The sequence below is a fragment of the Meleagris gallopavo genome, chromosome 12 (genome assembly GCF_000146605.3).
Source record: "Meleagris gallopavo isolate NT-WF06-2002-E0010 breed Aviagen turkey brand Nicholas breeding stock chromosome 12, Turkey_5.1, whole genome shotgun sequence".
Taxonomy (NCBI): domain Eukaryota; kingdom Metazoa; phylum Chordata; class Aves; order Galliformes; family Phasianidae; genus Meleagris; species Meleagris gallopavo.
The window spans coordinates 7669424-7694818 of NC_015022.2; the positions used below are offsets into that span (position 1 = coordinate 7669424).

A 25395-nucleotide genomic window follows, 5' to 3' on the forward strand; every position below is an offset into this window, starting at 1 on the left:
GCACGGCGCGGCTTCCCGCCGGCAGCAAAGCGCCTGGCGGCAAGCGCTCCCCTACCAGCTCACAACAGGGCTGCATGCGTTAAAAGCGCGGAACGAAGCGGGCCCCTCTGCCTCGATCATTTACCACAACCGAAGCCGCCTTCGGCCCGCAGCGAGCCGAGCTCGGGGCTGCCGGCACTGCCGCTACGGGCCGAGCCCCGAACGCTCGGAGCGAAGGGCAGGCGGAACTGCGAGCGAACAGCAGGGCTGAGCTGCAATGGAAAGAGCTCTACGGTTACCGACACCGCCTCCAGCTCCTGGTATTCAGTCGGTCTGAAACAGAACAGCGTTCTGGCCGTGCCTGTGACTTAAAATGTGCCCCGAGTTACAGCCGGCACAGAACGTGACACAGCTGCGGTGTTACAGATCCACCACACTTGCAGCATCGCCTTCGTCTCCCAGCAGCACCGCCACCGCTCGGGAGGTGGGCGCTCACCACCTTAGGGAAGGTGGTATTTGTGCCTCTCCTATCGGTACGGTAACAAAGTCTTAAATAACTGAGCAGATGTGGTGGATACAAGTCTAATGCTGGGTCTAAAAAGGAGGTGTAAAGGATGGACAGCTGTCAGACAAACCCCCCATCAATTTTTGCAGATCCTACCAGTGCCTGCCATAAAACATAACCCAAACCAGGAGCCTGCCTGATCTACATTCTAAACGAGAGCAGACATCTTCCTGAAGAAAAATACACAAATTATTCCAAGGCAAATGACTGACAGAATATCCAGAGCTCAGCTAATGCAGAAAGCTTCCTTCTAAACCAGTAAGGCACACTTCGGAAACTATCAGAGAGATGCTCCTACTGAGCAAATCCAATGAATGCACAATTCCTTGCTCCCCCCAACTTCATATATTCTTACCAGTGCCATGTTAGTATCAGTCCATGCCTCCTATTCGAAATACATGGTGACATACAAGAACTGTGATACAATTTTCTTTATTAAAAATAATTTACAGTATCAGTAACATTTTATGCACAATTGTCATCAGCTGAACTTCTGGTAAGATATCTATACAATACACACTGAACTTAAAACTTCAACTCTTTTGTTGGCTTTGAACAGCAGACACTGATTTGCAGTTGCTTAAATACGATTAATATACAGAATTTCATGTCCTTAAACTTAGGTGTAAAATGTATAAACATCAACACTATCCCAAAGCTTGGTCATTTGGGAGGGCACAAAGAGTAAATGTTTAGAAAAACTGGAATATTCTTCTCCAAATCAAACTGGAGAGAGAATTCTAGGTTAAATACATCTAACACAGTCACTTCTTCAAACAGGAGTATTTTCTCCTATACTTTAAGATACTAGGAAGTCTAATTGAACAATGCTTTTTTTGTGTGATCACAGCAATCCTCTGCCTGCATTGTATCCTGCCACTGCCAGAAGCAGGCTTCACTGCTGCCCATCTCAAGCTCACAGGATCCTAGCAGTGAGCTCAAAGTTCAACGTCCTGCCTTCATTGCCAAGCTACTGACCTGACCTGATGGCACTCCCTGCTGCACAAGGGGAGGGGTGCAGGCACACGACCATGGATCATGGCAGCTCACTACTGGGTGAGAAGCAAGAGATGGGTACATGAACAGTGTGTTCCCCTCAGCACCTACCACCTTCAGGCATACCCATCTTAAGGGTGGGAGTCAGTCTGCACAAGTCACAAAGACATTGGTGTGGTTGGGAGAGGACCCACAGCAGCAACAGTAGCAGGAGCCTCCAGGTCAACAGCATCTGCACTTGGAGCTGCCTTTCACTGACATTAAGGCATAGGAGTGCAGCAGATTTTAAGTAGTTGCTATGGTAATGAAACCATCACGCTTCTTAAGAGATGAGTATTGGTGGCAACAACTCTAAGTCACAGCCCTTGAAATTGCACTTCACAATACTGGTTTACCTTGACATGGCTTGGATCACTGTCTCCTTCTGAGGCAAGGAGCGTCACTGCACTGGGAGGGCAGGAGGCTGTGCCCCACTCAAGCACTAGCAGTTACACAAGTATTTTAGATAGCCTTGCAGCTGTACTTCATTGATCTCCTGCACAAAGCATCATTATGCGTCAGTTCTAAAGTCAGATTTGTTCCTTAGTAATGAACATGCATTGTCTTCAATTATGAATATACCTTTGAGCTGGAAAAGAAGTATTAGATGCTGTTAGACAAGTAGTAAGATCTCAATTCTTGATAAAATTACCAGAATGTACCACAGAACAGAAAACCATTCAGCATTCAGTTGAATATACTATTAGAAAATGCATTGATTTATTACCCATATCAGTGGTATGAGTCACTGGAATAGTTTTTCTCATCTCAGCTAAAAGAAAAACACAGTAAAATTATTGGAACAGGTTATACAGAATTCCAAACCTTATGGAATTTTGTCTAGTAAAAAAAAGTATCAGAACTATGCCAATGGAATTGAAGTTTGCAGCTGAACTGTCTCAGAATTATGTTATATTGATATAACTGTGTCAGGGTTCATTTTTCAGGCTTTTAGGCATGTCACAAACATACTATTTAAGGATGCCAATAGTGCACATGTTGGTTTGCACGTCAGCCGGCTTAGCATCTAGTTATAGACTGAAAGCATACACAGTAAAACTAGTGGAGTCTTGGGGCAAGTTAGGACATTTAAGACAATGTTTATCAAGATCAAAAATCTAAAAGCATAATCTTGACATTCATAGGCAGGTTTCTGCAGCTTTGTCCTCCAAAAGCAATCCATCACTCTACAAACATAAGTGGTATCATGAAGCCGTTCAAGATACAGGAGCACAGAAATACCTGAAGCCATCAGTGAAGACAAACCGGCACAGATCAGCAGCTCTCAGTGATCAAGCTAAGTGATAAAACAAAAGCATTTCTGCAGAAACCGTGCATCTTCCATTAATGTTAAATACAAAACAGTTTTTATAAGCAATATGCTCATAATTAGATTTAGTGGAGCTGCAGTGGCCAAGAGCCAAATCTGTTCAGTATTCTGCGATCTTCAGCAGGGGAATCTGATGCCTGTTTGGAAGAGCCGCAAACTAAAAAACATTCCAAAGCATTAAAAGGCAGCATGGCTACCTCAGCAATTTAACATGTGACAAGTAAAACTGATTAGACATAGGCTGCATATAAAGCAGAGTAATTAAAGAGTCGTAATACAAATTCTTAAAGGTTAAAATACTGAGGGAAGTTCTCTGGCAAGTGATATCAGACAATACAGTAAAAACCAACACTACAGAGGACAAGCTTAAGGAAGATATGACAAAGTTCTCAACTGAAGGACACTGCAGCTTACCAGAATGCTGGGGGGGGGGACTGCACTTCAACACCAGCCATGTACTGTGGGCATTCTCTTACAAGCAGAGATGTTGCCCACAAAAACACTGTACTTCTATAGCCCACAGCACTTCATGGGTTGATCGGTTTTCCATCTGGATCCGGAAGGGATATAATAAAATAAAATAATAAAATGGGACACAGGGGGCCTTATGTGCCCATCATTTAGTAAGCAAGACATTCAAAACTGAAGATCTATTTCGAGCTCTGGACGCCAAAAAAGCAAACCACCCATCTGTTTGGCTTTTAACCTTCCATACCACCTGCTACCCTTAAACCAACAGCAGTACACAGATTTACAGGTGCAAAAACTAAGTGAAACAACTGCAGAAAACCTTCTTACATAATAATCTTCAGCACAATCAGTTTGAGATTTCACACGGTTTATTTACAAAATGGTCTGAGAAAACATCCCCTCCATACTTACAGCTCTCTCTGCCATAACACACGTCGATTTTAGCAATGTTTAATAGCACCATTAGAATATTATTTAAAATCAGGAAGGATCTTGCTGCAGTTACAATGATTCACAATCTTTTACATCCATGGACGAAGTAACTTAGAGCACACTAGGGCTGTCTGCAGTTCCACAGTACAGATTCCTGGGTTCACACAAGGCATTTTCAGAGTTACCAGTTAGTGCGAGGTGCCCATACAGTCAGTAGCTACTATAAGAATCTTCGAGCCACAAAGTTTAGACTTCCACCATTTTTGTACAAAGTTATCTCCACATCGTTGTCAAACAAGGCAAACACGCTGAACACTTTCCCAGTGCTTGTCTTCAAAACAAAAGCAAACAGAGACACCCGTTAGGAGTTTCCCTTTCACTTCCCTTTACTTACTTTCACTTAGCACATTAGAAGCAAGTTCTGTCTCACACAAACTAATTCAATCTGATCATCTGCCACTGCACAACAGAGACACTGCTAGGAGCAGAAGACTTAATCCAACCACACGGTTTTGATCCAGTTGGGACTGTGCTACACACCTTCTGTTAGCAAGAAAGAACTTATTTCCCTAAGAGGGCACAAAATACTACCATATAGATACCTGACACAGGATAGATAACTGAAGCCTCCCTCAACTAATTGTGCCTTTGTCTTTAGAAGAACACAAATGAGATTCAATTCTACTTTAATACAGCGCCCATATTTGCACTTCAGTACAAACTTCAGGCCAAACTATCAGTTTACTTTCAAAGAAGATTAAGTATTTTTTCCTGCTTCCAATCATCAGGACTGAAAGCACAAGTTAATCATAAGCACGTGCAGTTAGAAATTCAAAGATACTACAGATATACCTTAATATCCAAAGTCATTTTGGGCGACAGCTCTGGAGGGAATAATATAGAGAACTGCTCTCTGCCAGTGAGACCCAAAGTATTTGGATTTTCTCCAGGAAGAAACTGAAGTGGAGCTATGCCAATTCCAATCAATTGACTTTTATGGACTTTTTCATAGCTTTCAGCTAGGACAGCTTTAACACCCTGCAAAGATACAAGCAATTCTGTATTTCAGTACAGTCAAAGTTAAATGCAAAAGTGAGCTTCAAATATTTTTACATAGAAAGTCCTGCAATTCAGGCATACGAGCACTTTGTATGAAGCCTGTAACTAGGGAACATTCTAGCTGTAAAACTAGACAACAGCAAATAAACCTCAACAGACCCATACAGTGTGAAAGAGTTTCAGAATGCATAGTGACTGTGCTGTAGCTGACAGGGATCAAGCGCCAGCTGGAATACAGTTGCTTCCTTTATTCCAGAGCTGTACAGAAATAACTGGCTAACTCAGAACATATCCTGAGTATTACTAGAAATTAGTTTATTATTAAAAAACCCTAAAAACCTCTAAATACTCTGCAGAATCCAATCAGAGTCCAGCACTGGATGTCTAAGTTATCTCAAGAAGTCTGGAGACCTACATGATCTCACATGGTCAAAGTCAGAGCTACCCTTCTGACCAGTCATTCTCCTCCATGAAGTCTTTAGCATAAATTACTGTTAAGTAAAATGCAGGATTGCATTCAACCTTGAATACAGTTTCTAAATGTTTATGCCCCAAATTAAACATTATAAAAATATTTTTAGATAATAAAAAACCCCACAACACTAAAACCCACAGATATGAAAAAAACCAAACTAGCAGTACCAGTAGAAAAGGCCCTTTTGCTGCCCAGTCTCTTGAGCTGCCCAATCCGTACTTCTTTCCTGCTAAAATAATTACAGGAATGCCTTCTTTCTGGTACAGTTCCGCTGCTTCAAACACATCTAGCTGTGGAACAACAAAATTAAACAGCTTGAGTGAATGAGATCTTAATTCATATCATAGTTTTGAAGCAGCTTCCTAGGTGTTCTTACCGTTTGACCTGATGGAAAGTGAATTGTTTTAGGAGCTGGTTTTCCTATGAACTTGTTCAGAAGCTTGATATTAGCAAATGTACCCCTTGTCATCACAGCATCATTACCCCGTCGAGCCCCATACGAGTTGAATTCACGAGGTGTGAGTCTAAAATAAAAACACCATTTAAAAAGGAAGCCACTGTTTCAGAAATGATTTGCTTTAAAACAGTTCTATGATTACTTTAAGTACTGCAGCATCACTCAAAACCACTATGTTATCAGCACAAGATGTAAAGAACTATTTATCAAATGCAATCATTATAAATCATGAACATGTAAATAATTGCTAATTATTCATAAGTAAAGCTGCAATTTTAAATGCATCATTTATTACTTCATTATAAAGCATTATGAACAACAGTACAGTACTTACAAAAGAATCATGCAACAATCATTCCAGCTCAGGAGCTGCCACAGTAAAGCAGCATGTTTACTCTCTACCAGCATATGTATCAATAAACACTGCAACAAAAGTCACAGCTTTACTCAAATCAAATGACAAACTTAGGAATAAAGGTTCATTACTTTTTTTCCTTTCTTGTAACACTACTCATTCAAATGGAATACAAGTTAGAACCAGTCTGTACTGCAGGCTATTGCTTTGTCACACTCCATTGATACTGATTATAACACTCCTTTACAACATACCCAGCAGTGGTGAGGCCAAACCTTAAGCACTGTGTTCAGATTTGGGCCCATCAGAACAGGAAGAGCATTGAGGCCCTACAGCGTGTCCAGAAGAGAATAACAGAGCTGTGGGGAGTCTGGAGCACAAGCGTTATGGGGAGCAGCTGAGGGAGCTGAGATGGGTCAGCCTGGAGAAGAGGAGGCTCAGAGCAGACCTTACCCTTTGTTAGTCAGGTACTTAGCAGCAGCACTGCTCCTTGCAATGCTTCCAGCAGGAGATATGTGATCTGTGGTTACAGAATCTCCCAAATAGAGCAAGACATGGGCATTTTCAATCGGCTGTGGGGAAACTGGTTCTTTGGCCTAGGGAGGAAGGAAAATAAAACAGTTTTTTCCTTACTAAGAGCCTTAGAAACAAAAATATTTTTGCAAATATTAAGACACACTGATACATAGACTCAACTGATTCCAGATATACAAACAAATAGTATTTAGAGGACTGAGAAATATTATTGATGATAAAATCTATTACTTATATGGTGAAGCGTTACTGGAATAGCTGCTCCTTTACCAGTACATAGTGGGTAGATCAAACATACTCACAAGTTTATCAAAGAAGGAAGGACATCTGATATAAGTGGATTTCAAGTCCCAGGGAAATAAAGGTGACTCAGGTGCTTCCAGTGAATTCCATCGTTTGTTTCCTTTCTACACAGAAGTAACCAAAACCAGAGATATTGATTTATGGCCTACTTACATTCTGAAAATGACGATTTACTGGTGATCTTCTTTTGAGCTTGTTATATGTTACAAGTTATCTTTCTGGATATCATTAATACATGGTATGTATATCAGTCAAATTCTGATTTAGTGTAATGGAAATAAGTGGCAATCCAATTATATTCAACTGGAAAATATTATAAAGCAACAATGAAGTGCACTCTTATTTAGAATAAAAGACCATTCTCACCTCCATTTTTTCTTTCAATTCCTTAAACATTGATGATATCACACACTCTTCCTCCACTGTGTGTAGTTCTTTCCGCGTGGGCCAAATATCCCTTAAGTAGATACTTCTGCCATTAACGCCAGTGCCTGAGCAAGGTTTTAAGCAGAATGCTAATGAAGAAAAGTCTTTAAGACTGTTACTGTACATACATTCATATATACAGACACACACAGCTTTTCAGAAAACTGTATCTGAAGTGGATGGGTTTTTTTTGTTTTTTTTTTTGTTTGTTTGTTTTTGTTTTTTAAACTACAACACCAAAGCTTGCTGTGCTTTCTCTTTAAAGGCAGTGTTGATGTACGCTGAAATGCACAGGAAGAAACCCCTTCTAGGCATGCATTAGAAGCAGAAATATGAGGTCAAGAATACTCACCCAAAGGCTCAGTCTCAAAGTCTATTCTAACAGTGCCTGCAATAGCATATGCAACTACAAGTGGGGGAGAAGCAAGGTAGTTGGCACGGACACAGTCGCACAGACGTCCTTCAAAGTTCTTTGTTCCAGACAGCACTCCACAGGCAATGATATCACCCTGCAAGGTAGGCCTGTGGTTATTTCCCTAGGACCTCATGGTACCACAAACAGCTTACATTAGTTTTTGTTTTGCATTCTGCTTTAAATATGTAACCTAAACCTTCAACACAAAGGTGTTTTGTTCTCTGGTGCTGACCTTCCTTCTCCCATGAAGAGTTTCTAACCTTTTAGCTGACGTGCTCTCTAGCCACTTCAGTGAACTCCTGTCTTACTTCTTATATCCTTCTACTATTTCACAGGAGAAAAATGCTGCAGGTGTTTACACACTGCTGATACAAACCAGTCCAGGACATAAGTCTTGAAAATCCCTGCACATTACATCCTTTCTAAGATTAAGCTCCATGTATTCATGTTAGCGTTTATATCTATATGCCACACGGACTGTATTTGTTACACCTATTTCACATAATTACTGTTGTCTCCCTCTGAAAAGCAGATGCCTAACATCACACTGCAAGAATGAAGAGCTTTCTGCACAGAATACTGCATCTCTTGATCAGTTAGCAGGGCAAGACGTATGTTTCTGTACTCCCCAACCCTTACAACTCTACCTGCTTTATTGCATTCCTGATGGCTTCTGGAAGGGGAGCAGTGTTTCCAACACACGTTGAACATCCATAACCAACAACCTCAAACCTACATTGGAAAAAAAATAATAAAGTAGCATATGAAAAGATGAAGAGCAATTTGTCAGTTTTTTTTTTTTAAAGCAGTAGTCACTAAGAGAAATTTTTCTTTTCCTCGTTTGGTAATTTGACTTTCTAGGAATTGCATGCCAGACACTGCATCTGATGAAGGCAGGCAAGATACAAGGTGATATTTTTGTAACCACCAATCTAAGCCAAGTCAAATATTTCTGTTCAGCATCACTGGTAACACAAAGGCAGTAACATTCTTCACAGAGTAATCCTGTAACACTGCACAGCTGTATGGACAGTGTAATTGTTACAGCTACTGAGCAACCAAAAGCATGCCCAACAACAACACAGGCTGAACACTAACAGACTGCCCTTAAGAATTCACATCCAGCTTCCATTTCTGAAATATAGGACTAAGTGCATTCTGTGAAAGCCACTTACATACACAGCTTGTTACTGAAAGTTAGAGTTCAGCTAAGGTAAAGATGTACACATCATAAAGTTGTAAGGTAGGAATAAAATGGAGTGAAGCTTAACTTCAACCAAACAAAATTAAAAGGACAAACTAGCAAACCTATGAATTAGCCATCCCAAAAAGCAGAGCAATCTGTACAAAACCCACATATACTATTTTCTAGAGTTCCAAACAGGAATCAAAACTTACCCAAGCTTACTGAGGTATGGTAATACTCCACTGGAACTGAGGTAATGTGTAACCATTCCGCTGCCTGGTGATAGACTAGTTCTTATGTAGGGCTTCACCTCTAGGCCAGCTTCAACTGCCTTTTTGGCCAGGAGTCCTACAAAAAGAGACAATTCATATTTTTATGTCCCTTAAAAAAATATCTACATTATGCTAACTTATTCAGCTAAGCATAAAGAATATGGGACCTTCAGTTTATTAAATTGGAGCAACTACTTGTGTGAATAAAGTTACGTAATTCATAGCAATATAATTCAGATTTCAGTTCTCACTTCTATTATATAGGTTCTGTAACAAAAATTTCACCACATTCTAGCTGACAGACAGTACTGCACTATCTGCTCATCTACTGATACAGGCCACACAACTTCAAAGGAAATCTTGCCTGAGCCACAGAAGGAAAACAGTAAGGTCTGAGCAGATTCTGGGAAAACTAGACACAACTTATGATGGGAGGGCACCAACTCCTCAGCTAGTGATAAAGGCAAAGGGCAATTTTTCAGCAATCTGGATTTTCTTTCCTCAGTGCTGCTAACCATATAGTGTTCAAGCCATTATCATCCAGGATGAAGGCAAAGCTAAAGCCTACCTCCTGCCACAATTGTGTCCATACGTGCATCCATTTGAAGACAGCCCTAAAACTTATCTGTAGAAATGCTACCAAGTAATTTTAGAATTACTATTATTAATGCTGCTTTATGACACAAACTTTGAGATTGTATTATTGGAGAGAAACTTGCATTGCATAACCTCCAAAACACATAGGCTTAGAACTACAAGTCTACTGTGTGACAATCTGAGGTCAAGTCGTTACAGAGAATCTACAAAAGTGAAGGTTAATAATGGCAAAACAACAAGGCACAGTTAGCTTCCATCAGACATAACACACCTGCAGCGAGCATGACAGATGGATTGCAGTTATTTGTACAGCTGATTACTGCAGCAATGACAACACAGCCATGAGAGAGCTCGTACTGGTTTCCTTCATACTGAACAGGTACAATGTCATTCTGTTTTTCAGCTGCAATCTGAAACCCTTTAACGCCAGCCTAGATAACAAAAACACACATTAGCAAATATTCATAGGCTCAAAGAATCACAGAATGGCTTGTGTTGGAAGGGACCTTAAGGAGCATCAACTCCAACCCCCCTGCCACAGGCAGGGCTGCCAATCTCCATCCAAATGTTGCACTACACAAAGTATGATATTGCAGGTAGATGAAGCAAATCTTCCTTTAGAGGAATATTCAGCTATCCCATTAGGAAGCCTTAAAGAGATTTTTGTGAAAAGCCCTCAGTTCACCTCACTTGTCACATATACAGTGTTCTTCATAATTATGTTAACTGCAACAATTGTGAATAAATGCCAGTCAAAGCATGGTTGACATCACACACACTTCCTGCTACAAATGAAAGATTAAGGATTTAAGAGTATACATCTGATTTCATAGGTTTTTTCTGAATTAGAGCCATACCCAAGGTTTTATTTGGAAGAGGACTGCAACTAAAAGCAGACTGCACTCTCCAGCTCCTCAGCACTGTCATCCATTATCAGCTATGATCTGTCCCCACCACAACTGATCATTCTGTATCATACATCTCATTACAAGCCAGAAAGGCTAAAGCCAAGACAGAATTTTGAAATTTAGATCGGAAACGTTTCCATTTAAGCTATTGCTAGACTTCAATTTTAATGAGGAAAACTAAAAAAAAACCCACACTAATTCTTACATCAGCTGTATTCTTAGATGCCTATGCATATTACTTAGAAAAAAAAATGAGCTTAAGAGTGCACTCTGAAGTGAAGCTTCAAGCAAAAATCCCTTGCTAGTTAAGGTGGATGAAAGAAGTTAAAAACTTATAACAGTGGGTACTTTCAAATCCTGGAAGTATTTCTGCATCTCTTAACAAAGATGATTTTTCTTCTTGTAATGTTTGGGAAAATAAGTAAAATGCTTTAAAAAAAAAATAAAATAAAAAAATATTCCCTGAACTTACATCAGTTAATTCTGATGTTTTCCCTCCATAGCAACTTAAATTGGCCAAGTAAGGATTTTCCAACGTCACATTTATGACAAGCACACCTAGGATTTACCAGCTACTACCTTAGGGACTCTTGTCAAGCAATAGAAGACTTCTTCAGATTATCTGTTCATATAGCAATAACTAGAGCTCAGCAGGTGTGCAGGGAATAAATAACATTTATGTGGATTTTAAGAAGTACCTTTTGAAGAACACAGCAGTTGTACAAACCTTTTCATTTTAAGCAGGTTTGGAAGTCACTTTTCATGTTATTGACAGCCACTCTATCTTGGGATCTCTTGGGGCCACTGACATGAGGAATTATAGAACTTAAACTAATTTGCACTACCTAAAAAAAGAGAAATAAAAGAGAAAAGCATGCATTGTCAATTCCAGTTTCACAATGTATTGAATGCACTCTGTAGAGATGCTCAGAATCTGTTTTGTTCAAAATGCCAGTTTTGAGACATTAAAACTAGCCTCCAGTTCCAAGCTGTTTCATTGTTGGTCACAGGAAAGCCCAGGTTAGGAGGCACCTCTGAGATGGAATCCAGCCTTCCATTGTAAAAGCAGCCCATTCAGCCAAACCCTCAAAAGGTTCTTAGTCAAAGTGTTTTATCATTACTTCTAACTTTTCCATCACCCCTAAGACTTGCATATGTACTTGGGAGTGACACAAATTCAAGATCTATTAGTTGAAATGAACATTATCCTTCTTCTCCTCTTTTCCCCCATGCCTGTCCATGCCTTGAAAGCATGCTCTGCTTAGTACTGTGAGTTAGTAAATGCTACTTCATTAAAGTACCAAAAATCATAGCAGGAGACAAAACTTAAATCCACAGCTGTTACTTGCCATGAAAACCAAAGAAAGAGCAATAAGTCATTTCAAGCATACCTGGGAATACTCGGGTTCTCTGGAAGAACTCTCATCATTTCTAAATAGCTTCACAGCTTTAAGATATGCTTCCATAACCTCAAGCTTGGCCTCATCGAAACCTTAGTAAATTTAAATATAATAAAGTTGCATAAAAACCCCACCAACTCTCAGAAATCAACACTTTTAATTGAAAACTGTCCTTGAACATTTAAAGCATTTCTTTTTCAAGGCATACCACTACACATTACACTCCCAAAGGAACTACTCAGGAATGATACAGAAATTAAAATACTGGGGGAAGTGTCTGGGTTTTTTTTGTTTGTTTAACTTTCCCTCTTCATATTAAGGAACAAAATAAGCTACTTAAACATCAGAAGTTGTAGCTAATTAAACTTACAGGTTTGCCCCTTAAGTTTATGAAGATTCTCCTGTATTAAGACTTACTTGTTTAAGACAGATCACATGTTTAGCTGATAAAATCCAGCAACGCTGGCTACTGTTAAGAAATCTGATTTGTTTGCTCTGTCTGTTGCATGTCTGCATGTCTGTTATTAAAAATTCTTAATTCAAACATGTCAGATTTCAGCTTCAGAAATGCTTAATAATTCAGGTAAGCTTTCTTATCTATTTGTTACCCCATGGTCTTCTCTATTAGTTCTAGCTTGAAAAGAAATGGATATTCTTCTGCCTTAGTTTAAGGCGTCAAAGTCTTCAAATGGAAGAAATCACAGTGAAAAAAATCAGAAACACGCTGTGTTTTGATTCACTGTTTCATTATTTTGATTTGGTTTTGTAGGGACATTTGATTTTGCACTGCCACGTATCTGAAACTATTACAGCGAATGACTTCCTAGGATTTCATCTTTACCTGTATGCTTTAAGTGCTTCAACGTCACATTATCAACAGGGAAAAAGCTCAGCATAGCACCGTATTCGGGACACATATTTGCTATTGTGGTTCGATCTGCCACAGACAGTTGGGAAACTCCACTCCCAAAGAACTCCACAAATTTTCCAGCGACTTCAGCTTGCCTAAGATGCTGTTTAAAAGAACACAACAACATCTGGTATGCAAAGAGACAGTGGAAGCAATGCCTATTGCAAATAGCAAAAAACCCCACTGCCTATGAGATACTGGAATACTAAATTCAAGGCTGGATGTTGACATCATAAGACACTTCTATTGGCAGTGGTGTTTTTCAGATGTCCAAGGCAAAAACAGATGGATGCTTCTCAAAGCATCACACCAGAAAGAACATTTTCAAAGCAATTAAACTTCAAAGCAATTAAATGCTTTGACACTGGCTCTCAACCAACTAGAAAAGGAAGTTTTGTGCCATGCTGGCAAAGCCCTGGCTTCAGAAGGTACATTTTTTAGTTATACCAATTCATAACTACAGGTGGACCTTTTGTCATGCAACGCCTCAGGAAAAAAGGGTACCCAGAAGAAGTTTAAGCTAGAAGAGAAGCTTGCATGCTGTCAAAAGAATAGGAAAAAAAAGAAAACAAGGATTCTGTGAGCTCTCTCTCCTACAAATAGGCTTTCTTTTTTTAAGAGAGCTTATAAGCAATCCATTACGTAAGACAAACAATCTAGAGGACTATTAAGCAAAAACTCTTAGACACTGTGGGAATCTTTCTGCATTACTATAACTAAAGGCATGCCAAAAATCCTGCCAGGATTTCACTTCTCAAAACCCACGGATTGCTCTGTCTGAGCAGGCACTGAACTTACCTTTGTAATGCCCAGAACAATGTCTATGGATGTAGCAAGTGGGCTGGCTGTGCCCGTCAGTTCACACCCAACCACCTCAGGCAGAGTGAGAGTAACTGGCATCCCCAGCATCACAGCTTCTGTTTCAATTCCCCCAACACCTGCAATGAAAATATTACCTTGTTTTTCCATCAGTCCAAGTAAACAGACACTAAATATTTCCAAGTTCTAAAGTCTAATAAAACCCCTCCTATAAGCTAGAGGCCACAGCAAGAAATACAGGTGTTTTCTATTAAATATTTGCACATGAAAAAAACAAGCAAGACTACGGCTGAAGTTGTTTGACTTCACATTTAACTAGAAAGATATCCTGTATCTAAGTTTTACTTTCCACGATGAAGAAAATCTTAATCCAAATTTTATAGTACATGCACAAAAAGCAATCAGGATATCAAAAGGTTTTTGGCTTTCTTTTTTGATATTTTCTTTAAATTGAATCAAGCAGTTTTTTGTGGTAAGAAATTTCAGTAGAGACAAAAAAAACACATTCTGAAAATTCACAACTGAGCCTGAAACAACTCTAGGAAGTAAGAAAGTATTTCTAAATAATGCTTCAGTAAGCCTTTCAAACTGCTGTCAAGTTACTGTTAGCATACTTACCCCAGCCCAAGATACCCAAGCCATTTACCATGGTTGTATGAGAATCTGTGCCAACCACGCTATCTGGATATAGGAAATCTTTCACGTCAAATACAACTCTTGATAGATACTCCAAATTAACCTGGTGTGCCATTCCAGTCTCTGGTGGTATTATGGAAGTATTCTTGAAAACTTTTGAACTCCACTGTTTTGTTTTTTTTTTCCCAAAACGAGGAAAAGAGAGAGATTTTCTCAGGGATTTATTCTTTTTGGAACACAATTAAATCAACAAAGCTGACATGCAATGCTATTTGCTACTTATGTGCCTTGTGTTCATTATTCCAACAGTTACATGAGTTCCTTGGATCCCATGCATTCTTAAATGGTTAACAAACCCACACACTCAGTTCTGTTGAAGGCTGAATCAAAAGTTCCTAGCTCCCAAACGCAGGGCTGTACCAGGCTCTTAATTTCTAGCTCATGCAACTGATTTTCAAGCACAGCCAAGACTAATATTTAGACAACAGAATTAGATTTCAGTTTAGGTTAGACATACCTGTGTGGGACTAAGGAAGCAATTTATACAAGTGCCTTACTACATGCAAGCTCAGGAAGCCACATAGCTACAAAAGAAACTGCCATGGAGGCTCGTTACAAAATCCAGCTCAGTGGTTTCCCTCTTCTTGTACACAGGCTGACCTGCAGCTTTTCTGAAAGTCTCCTAGTCTATTTATATGAAAAGATTTTTAGATCATTTGATCAGATTCCTAAACCACATTAAATTAGTGGATGAGGATCAAACACCAATGCTGCAGATCCTTGGCTATAAGGAAGCTGACACTCACCACAAGATTTGCATTCAAGACAAGTCTGCTGGCACTGCTGCCTAGTTTGAGAGCAGCAATTCTTCACTATCAGCTTCCATTTAATATTTCCAGTTTCAGTAAGATTTGCAACACAGGCATGGATAAATAAACTTGTTATCTGAAAAGCTCATTGTGATCTACAGCACCGAGTTCATGAAATATCAGTCTTGACTGCAGTTTAATAAGTGTTTACTTTGTCCAGTACCTTCACACTGACAAGACCAAACCAATCAGTAAACATTTTTTCAAATGAGACTTAAATCTTCTCTCCCCTTTACGTGACACCTAGATTTACAACTTCTGCTGTCTAGCAATTTTAAATTGAAATTCATAAACCTGTTACTAGCCCATTTTATACTCACATTAAACTCAGATTTACAGCCTGACAAGCTACATTCATTACGTAAACTTGAACACCAGGAAGCAAACAAAGCAAGATCTCACGCCCACCAAAACATGCAATATACGAATGCACAGGTGCACATACCTTAAAAAACTGAAGCCTCTCTCTATTTCTGCCAAATTCCATCTCTTGATTTTTCAATACTGTCTCAGGCCTAGAAAGACAGCAAGTTTACAAGTACCATCATAAACTATTTCAAAAGTACAGAAGAACAAGTTGTTTTTGCTTGTTTGATGAAAGACAGTACAGTCTAATAACATGAATTTGATATCTTAAGTGATATTAAGATGCTAATATTCATTACAAAGGAGTAATCCACAACTTAAGAGAAATAACCTCTACTTTGAGAAAGAGAACGAGGAAGGGAATATAGCAGGGGAGTTGGAACTAGATGACCTTCGAGATCCCTTCTAACCCAAACCAAACTTGATGATTCTGTGATTCTATGAATATACATGCCTTGCAGCAGGAAGAAAGAGAACCCTCAGTATTACAGAGGTGTATTTTATTGCACACCATGACCTGTGAGGTGTCAGAAGGTTAGCAGTGTAGTGTTCTACAGAGCCCCAAAGGACAGCCATCATTAAACTGCAGCTTAACAAATGACACTGCTGGTTTCTTGCCAGTATAGCCAAAAACATCACTAATTCTGCATTCCCACACCTGTACTGAGCAGAAACGCTTGCATATGCATAATATTACAAACAACCAGCTTTTAAATTTTACCCCAGTCAGGCACAAAGAGATAGATCCTTGAAGAGTCTATGAGAGAAAAGGAATGGCAGCTGAAAGAAGATTACAAGTAACTGTCACAGATTGAATGGACACGATGGACTGTTAACAATATTGAAAAATCTGGAAAAGAAACAGATGAGGATCCCCCTGTGCCATTACACACAAGCAGAATGTACAGTGAATTTCAGCTGAGTGACTGAGTTCAGCTCTTTGAAAGAGTAGATACAGCAGAACAAGGGGAAATGGTTTTAGGTTGAGGAAGCGAAGATTTAGGTGGAGGTCAGGGGGCAGTTCTTTACTAGGAGAGCAGTGAGGTGCTGGAACAGCTGCCCAGAGAGGTTGTGGACACCCCATCCCTGAAGGCGTTCAAGGCCAGGTTGGATGGGGCCCTGGGCAGCCTGGACTGGTATCAAATGGGGAGGTTGGTGGCCCTGTCTGTGTCAGGGGGGTTGGAGATTCGTGATCCTTAAGGTCCTTTCCAACCCGGGCCATTCTGTGATTCTGATTCTGTGACAGATGGAACGTGAAACAGAAGTGATGTTTAGGCTAGTCCATAAGGGCTAGAAACTCCTATAAAGATCCCACAGGTAAAAAAATACTTTTAGCCATAAAAATCAATGTTTCATTGAGGCTTATCTGGTAATTAAGGGAAGTCTCAAAATGCAATTAAAAACAACATTTGAACTGTTTACCAAATCACATCTCTATAGACTGTCACAAGCAGAGCTTAAGAACACAGAACGATGCAAACAATCGAAGGAGAAAGTTTTCATACTCAGGCACTGGCTGAAGGTGAAAAGGGCAGAGGATAGGTGTGTTCTCTATCTGTGCAGAGAACTGCCCCGAGGCACGGCTCAGCTCCCCAGCACTGCAGGGCCCCTTGCAGCTGCTCTGACCCCGGCACGGCAGTTTCCGCGGCTGTCCCTTCAGCGGAGAAAGCTTTGCTGCTGTCAGCTTCTGCGCCTCACCGCCCCCGGGGTTCGGGGCGTTCTGTATTGCACTGCAACAGTGAACAGAAGAAGAATATCAGTTTTGTTTGCCCTCCCCACCCCACAAACCTTTCGGAGAAATAACTTAAAGAAGAAGAAATAGATCTCGTTTTATTCTAACCCTAACGCAAAGTTAACTCTCGCTGAATAAGCTCCCTTAAACGTAGCAAAGTAATAACCAAAAGTGAACTGCCCTGGATTGCCTGAAGCTCTGACACCATTTGACACCATTAACTTCTCCCATTTGGTCACAACAGATCAGAAATATTCATAAACCACGCTGCAGAGGCTAAACTCAGGGCTTTAACATTTGAAGGGCTGGGCGGAGCCTCATCCAAGCAGTGAGAGATGCTGCATATGTTTCTTACTCCAGAGCAGTTCTACACATTCATTAAATTAATGTCAGAATGATTTACAAGACAAAGACTTCTCAAGGAAAGAAATGAGGCTTTCCTATTCGAGGTGGCTTTTGATATGAATTATTAAAGGTTCAGATACATTTGATGCTCACGTCAACTTAGTCAGAAAACAGAAATTTGGTTTTATTTTTAAAATAAGAGTCCATCTAGTATGCTATCCATATTTGTGCAACAGCTTTCCCATGAGAGCTAAGAAAGCAGTTGTAGTGAAAAGGTGAATGATTTAGCAAATACTCAAATGTTTAAAACAAATCATTGATTTTAAGTAAATCCCCTGCTCTCTGCTGCTTTAGCACAACAAGATACTTAGTTATCTACTGGTAGAACAGTGCAGGGCCACAGAGGATACCCTGTCTTAATTCTATGAGTCTATGATGAGCAGGAGATGGCAGTTGTATAAAAGCAGCACAACCCACCCTGGGGAGAAGGGTTTCTTATCATAGGTCAGCAGCTGCTGAGATCCTGCAAGCTTTCCAGAAGCCAAAGGACAGTGACAGGCTTTATCGTTACAAAGCAGCACGCTGGGAGACTCTTGCCAGCACTCGGTGCTGCTGATAATTTCAGGCTAGCCCCATTGAAATTGACTCAGCTGTCCCTGAATGGACAGAACTGCAACAACACGCATGCAACACCACCTCAGACCTTCTTGCTTTTCACTCTGAGCTACTAACCCAGCTGAAATCCTGCATGTACCTGGACATCCCACAGAAGGATGCCTCGCACAACCATACCCAGCTGCTACAGGCTTTTGTCCTGGATTTTTAGGAATTCAGGAGGAGCTCAAGAAATGTATACAGGTCTGCATGAGTCTGCGAAGGCTCTGTGATGAATGGAGGTAGGGGTGGAGGGGAACTACATGATGGGAAACGTTCAGCAAATGTGGAGTAAAATTCACGTTTTCTTCTGCAACATTATCTTTTTAGTGCAAGGCAGCCCCAGGCTGTTCTCATCACATTACTGCCTGTCAGGAGAAGAAAACCAGGCTGTCAGTCTTCCAGATGTAATACTTAGCCAGACTCCTACAAGTATGCTGTCTCCACGGCCCTTTTTTCATCTGCAGTAAAATCAAGGCCTATATAAAGTCACAGTCATAACTTAGAAGCTGAAATTACAACCTTTCAGTACATCCAGTAGTACTGCCAAGCCATTTCTCCAGAACTGTGAGAAGGCACTTGCATTCAATACTAATCAAGAAAATAACTTTTAACAGTAGGAACAGCACAAAGCAGGAATTACAGCCACTCCACCTCATTCTCTTGAGACATACTATTTTCTGGAAACCATGACGGATCCAGTTTATTTCTGCAATTTCTTGCCCAGAATTTGGGTTACCAAGTCAGCTCCAAGCATAACACCTCAAAAATCATTCTCTCTCCTTCTACAGTATCACTTTCTCCACTTTCACCAGTTCTCTTTCGGGTGCTATCAGGTCCATTTCAAGGATGAAGATTTGAGAAGTGATTTACCAGGGTAAGCAGACAGTTTGGTACAGGGTAAAGGGCATGGTTCATGAAAAGGGAAGAAAAGAGATATGTTACCATTTGCTGAAATCAATCTGCAGAGAATGGTCAACAGTGAGATCAGTTGGACAGGCAGGGTTGACTTTCACAGGATCTCCTCCAGCATTTCTTACTGCTTCCCTCATTGCAGCGAAATCCACCATTGCAGGAATTCCACTAACAGAAAAAAAAGCAAAGTAGCACAATAACACGGGACACACATGCATTAAACTCACAAACCTCTTTGTAAGCCCAGATCTACTCGAGTTCTATTTCAGAAGTTAAAACCCTCCTGTTTTATTCTCCAAATTGTAGAAGTGAATGAATTGACACTAATTCACAACAAGCAACAGCATGTTTTAAGGTAACAGACCTAAAAAACACCAACACCTTCAAGAAGACAATTATATTTGCTCTTGTGCCTTGCTACGTTTCTGAAGCATAATGTCCTTCACTTTAAAAAAAACACTTTTAGATGCATATTACCTTATAAATATTTATATGAACACTGCTCAAGCTATACTTTAATACCTCAGTATATATTGCTACTCTTCTTACAAAGCCAGTCCTTTCTGAAGCTCACAGCATATTACAGAATCAATACTCTTGTTACTATTACACTGACAAGTACACTGGAAGCACACAACTGAAGAGAGAACACAGCATTACTTAAATCATTTTTATTTTGCCTGATATCATTACTTTATTACCATCGCTTTCTTTCTAAAACTGTCTCGTTCATAAATACATCATTAATTAGACTCCAAGACATCTTCAATTTAACACTCCCAAGTTGCTGAAGGAGAGTCCTTACCTTACAGCTATGCTATACTCAAACCACATCAAGCTATTATCTTCAGAGACTTTAATATATGCATCATTCATTGTTTCAACTGGATTACACATACTGGTGGAGCATGCAACATTAAATCTCCAGTTGTGTGAAGCACAAACTCTGTGTTTCAATGAACTGTCAGCCATCTGGCTACAATCTAAACGCCTCCATTTCCATTTGTGTTTTGGCATTAATCCTGTGAAACACCCACTGCAGGCCAACAGCTTCACCTTCACCAATCCACAGTAAAACCAAGGCACCCTAAGGAACAATTCCTCTTCTTGTGCCACATGTAATTGTGATGCCTCTGCTAAACAGCAGAAGCAGTGCATGCATTTCTGCTGACAAAGAGAGAAACTTCAATATCCAGCAGCTAGGTGCCATTTATTGCCAAGCTGAAGTACACATGCTACTCACTGAGTTCTCACAGGTTATTTAACATTTTTTCCCCACACACTCACATATGCAAACACTCTACTTACGTAAAATCTTGAAGAACAACTCTGGCAGGACAGAAGGGCACTTCGACATCGTTCTGCTTTGTTTTCCAGTCTAAAATGTTCATAGCATCTGTTTCTTTCACCAAGAAGCCATCACAGTTACGGATGCTGGATTCAAACAACACTCGTATGGAATAAGGCAGAATATCTAGGGCAAAACAAAACAACTGGCTTAATTAGTACGACACCCCCAACTCATTGATGTCTTTTTCAATTACTATTTCACATTTCTAAGGAGGTCCACTACAAATTAGAAGGAAGAGAGCTATGGGAAACAAGCTGTCTAGTTGCTTTGGGGTTTGATCTTCACTATAAAATATGGAATGGTACAGCATGTACATTACAGAAGTTGAGTTATACTGAATTTGAACCAAAGATACCAATGTTTGCACTGCGTGACTGCACTGAGTTATGCCAGCAGCAGATAGGAAGGTAGGCTGTGCTGGCAGGAGATGCACACGAGGTACATAGAGTTGGGGTTACTGATCAAACAGAGTGGGAGAAATGCAACACCTAGTAGAGTATTCTAAGAAGTTTTTATTTGTTTGCTCATTTCACCATCTCATTACTTGAGATATCAAGCCAAAAGCAACCAGTGCCTGATACTTTCTTCTTTAAAAAAAACAAAAACAAAAACAGAACCCACTGTGATTCCAGGACCAGAAACTCTTCTGATACGTGCTATAAAATTAAACATTTCATAAAATACAAAGAACAACCTTCCACTGAACATAACTTCCAGTGCTTTGTCTCTGATCTGGGCTAAGGTACTGAGAAGAAACAGCTTCCTGTCATGGACAAACTGAGAGAACTGGAAATGAGGAAGAAAAGAACTGGGAGAAAAGGAGAAGCATCACTGCAAACAAACAAAGAATTCACATTTTCCTTCACGTATCATTCTTATCATCATAATTCAAGCAGGCAAATAACTTAATAATAGTGAGAAGTATGAACAAGTTAGTAGCAAGAAGGGAGTTAAACAACTCAGTTGAGGCTTAAGAAAACAAAAGATTTGTTGATCAGTAAGTTCATTCACAAGCTGCTAATAAAGACTTACTGTTCTCATCATGCATCTTGCTGAGGTATTTACTGTTGTCTAACTAGACAAGTCATTCAAAATAATATAGAAACATCATCAATTTTGAATTTTGAATATTTGAATCAACTCGAATACCACCATTTTTACTTATAAGTCAAATTAACAGAACAGAACTGCTTGATTTATTCCTTACAAGTACAGTTAGCAAGGGGTGCTGTTTTGTACAGGTAGCAGTCATCAGCAATGGAGGATGGATTACTTCACTCTACCGGGGCTATCAAACTAGCAGAGTATCCACAGCACTGTGCGTGGTTTTGGGCCTCCCAGAACATGGGACATCTCAACAAATCAAAGCATACCCAATGAAGGGCCTCTAAGATGGTTATGGGGCTGCAGAACGTGTCACACAGCTGTGAGAGAGCTGCACCTGCTCAATCTGAGGACAGAAAGCTAAGTGCACTAATTGTAGTCTTTCACAGTTCAATGAGAACTGCAGAGAAGGTGAAGCCTGCCTTCTAAGAAGTGCATGCTGAAAACACAAAAACAGCCACAAGGTGCAGGAATAGATACCACAGTCAGAAGATGATGTGACAGGGAGGATGAGTAGGCACAGGATTATGAAACGCAGCGGAATCCCCATCCTTGGAGACTAAATAATAATAGGTAATAGGTGAACAGTTGGACTGGATGATCTTTTAGGTCTTTTCCAACCTTGGTGATTCTATGATCCTATGATTCTAAAGTGAGAAAGGCTGTCCAAGTCAGCCCCAGTCCCAGCAGCAATGCAGGCCCAGCTACCATTTTACCCATAACAGATCACTACCTTCAACATCAAGAAAAAAAGTAATAAAATCAGATTTTGCCCCCCCCACCAAATCAGCAAATAAATGAATTAACAGTTGCATCAGAAATCTGATTAACTTGAACAGGCACTTATTGTCAGACCATGGTCAGAAGCCCCAAGGCAGAGGGCAAACAGGGCAAGAACCAAAATTAACGCTCTAGCAACAAATTCAATTAACAATTCCAGATAATGGATTTCTTATCATAATCATCCACACTGCACCTAAATTCAGTATCTTTCTAATATTCAGTTAATACAAGGCTTCCAACTTCTGCCCATCAATTTGTATTGGCAGAGAAAGACCACCTTAACTTATTCTGCTTGGATTCATTCTGTGAATATTTTCAAATTCCACTGCTGCTCCAATCTTTCTTTGGATATCTTAGCTAGAAAGCAGCATCTTCTGTTTGAATTTTCACTACAGGCCCTTCAAAAAAAAAAAAAACACCTACAGAATGGGCTGATTTTGCTGCTACCACTTCACTGCTTCTTCTCAGACAAAGCAACAAACAGAAACATTTTATTTTGCCCCTTCTCATGCTCATTTGAAAGATTAACTCCAGTATTACATTAGAAATTTGCAAGAGCACACAGCTGTCGCACAAAGTTTGCAGCAGCCATTGTTGCACTAGAAAGAGCTCCTCCCTCTTTGCTTCAAAAACAGGGACATAATTACTGCTGTCAAACATGGGCTTGAAGTGAAATACTCTGTAATTTTTTGTTAAGAAATGTATCTTCACCAAACCGCAACTGAAAGAAGATCCCAAGTAGCTCTAATATGTACCTCAAGTATCTTAGGAGTTTAACAGGAAAGCCAAGAGAATCACAAAAATTCTGATTCACCTTCAAGAGTACAACCCATTCCATCTGATTGCGACCCACAGCTCTCTGCTTCTGCATTTCTGTCCCATCCCACATTACTGCACAAATGCTTTTATTTTTTAGGAGCCATTCAGACACAGAGCCCAGAAAAAAATCTTTTTGGCACCTATTAGTGATACATTGCCTGCTAATGACATGCTGAGATTAAGGATTTGTTTGTACACCACCAGAACTCACCCTTCCACAGCAACTGCAAGAGCTATCAATCAACTTCATAAAACAATAACAAGGTAGAAAATTATAAGCTTCCAAATACATGTATTAAGAACTCACATACACACTGCACCTCCTACCACTTCACAGCAGTAAGTGGTGCACATTTACTGCAGGTACTGCCCTCATTACAAACGTAGAAGTTAGCATTACCATACTTGGTGCCTCCAAGCTTTGAGACATTGTAGAACCTCTTTTGTGGATAGTTTCTTAGTTCTTCAATTATGGGCTGGTAAGGGCTTCCTGAAAAAGAAAACACAACAGAGTTATAGATATCACAGAATCTTTTGAGTTGAAAGAGACCATTAAAAACCACCTGGTCCAACTCCCCTGTAATGGTCAGGGACACCCACAGATCCATCAGGTGCTCAGAGCCACCCCAGACTGATTCTGAATGTCTCCAGGAATGGGAGACATCAAATAACAGGGCAACCAGAGAGCCAGAGCCTTAGTGCAAAGAACAACTTCTTTACATCCAATTTAAAAGGCCCCTCTTTCAGTTTGAAACCATTTCCCCTTGTGGTACCACAACAGACCTTGCTAAAGAGCTTGTCCCCTTCTTTCTTACAGCCTCTTTAGATACTGACAGAATACTCTCAGGTCACCTCACAGCCCACGCTCTCAGCCTGGAGGTGTTCCATCACTCAGGTCACTTTTGCGGCCCTCCTCTAGATGTACTTCTACAGGTCCATGTCTCCCTTGTGCTGAGGACCCCACATCTGAATGCAGCCCTCCAGGTGAGGTCTCACAGCAAAGAGCAGAAGGGCACATCCTCCCCTCACCCTGCTGACCACACAGCTTTGGATACACCCAGGATACGGTTGGCTTTCTGGGCTGCAAGGGCACACTGCTAGCATACCTGAGTTCTACCCTTACATCCCCCAGCTTGTACTGGTACTCAGGTGCACACCCTGCTCTTGGCTTTGCTGAACCTCATGAGGTTCTCCCAGTCACAGCTCAGCCTGCCAGGTCTCTCTGGACGGCTGCCTCCCGGCCCTTGGGCGTGTCGACCACAGAAGGCCTGGTCAGTGATAGAAGACTCTTAACACCAAGTTTTCATTTCTGATTTTACCAAAAATAATACTCCTCTGGGGTTTTACATAAATTACATATTGAGATGTTCTAAACGGATTAAGACACCTGATGAGATAGCTGTGTGATTAAGATGAACGTTAATATTACCAGGTATGCACAGGTCATGCAAATTACCGGTGTAGTCAGAAGCCTTAACACACATTTGACCTTTATTGTCTTTGTTGACCATCTAAGAACGGACTTAATGACTCAGATAAGGGATAGGCACGTTACAAAGAATAAATCACGATGTGCCAGGCTGACAACAAGCAAGAGACAAGAACAGACCAACATATTAAGCAAAAATACCTCTTCAAGAAGATCGCCAGCTGGCAAAACAAACGTTTTAATTCAATCGCTAGCAAACTAAACGGGCAGCGCCAACGCCAGCTCATCAAACCTGAAGAATTTCATCGAAGCTTTACGGAATTCAAACCCGGATCACAAAGAGCGGGGAGAAAATGGACCCGGCTGCGCCATGGCGGGGCCGCACGACGAGAGCGGCACAGCGCAGCGCTCCGCAACACCGCCCTTTGTCTGCCGCCCGGCCGCTCCGCACCGCGGCCACAACA

The 25395-nt window shown here is 40.5% G+C and overlaps 1 protein-coding gene across 1 annotated transcript; it reads right to left on the minus strand.

The window, feature by feature from the left end:
* Nucleotides 1-960: 960 nt before the first annotated feature.
* IREB2 (iron responsive element binding protein 2) lies at nucleotides 961-24125 on the minus strand. Its single transcript, XM_019619438.2, is given in 21 exon segments — nucleotides 961-4143; nucleotides 4665-4850; nucleotides 5514-5636; nucleotides 5723-5870; nucleotides 6612-6754; nucleotides 6995-7099; nucleotides 7362-7486; nucleotides 7774-7930; nucleotides 8484-8568; nucleotides 9235-9370; nucleotides 10163-10322; nucleotides 11498-11644; nucleotides 12191-12291; nucleotides 13041-13212; nucleotides 13908-14047; nucleotides 14547-14730; nucleotides 15879-15948; nucleotides 17305-17529; nucleotides 19476-19613; nucleotides 20754-20919; nucleotides 23903-24125. Coding segments are annotated over 21 exon segments (3030 nt in total). The 5' UTR covers nucleotides 24111-24125; the 3' UTR covers nucleotides 961-4032.
* Between the last annotated feature and the right edge of the window lie 1270 nt (nucleotides 24126-25395).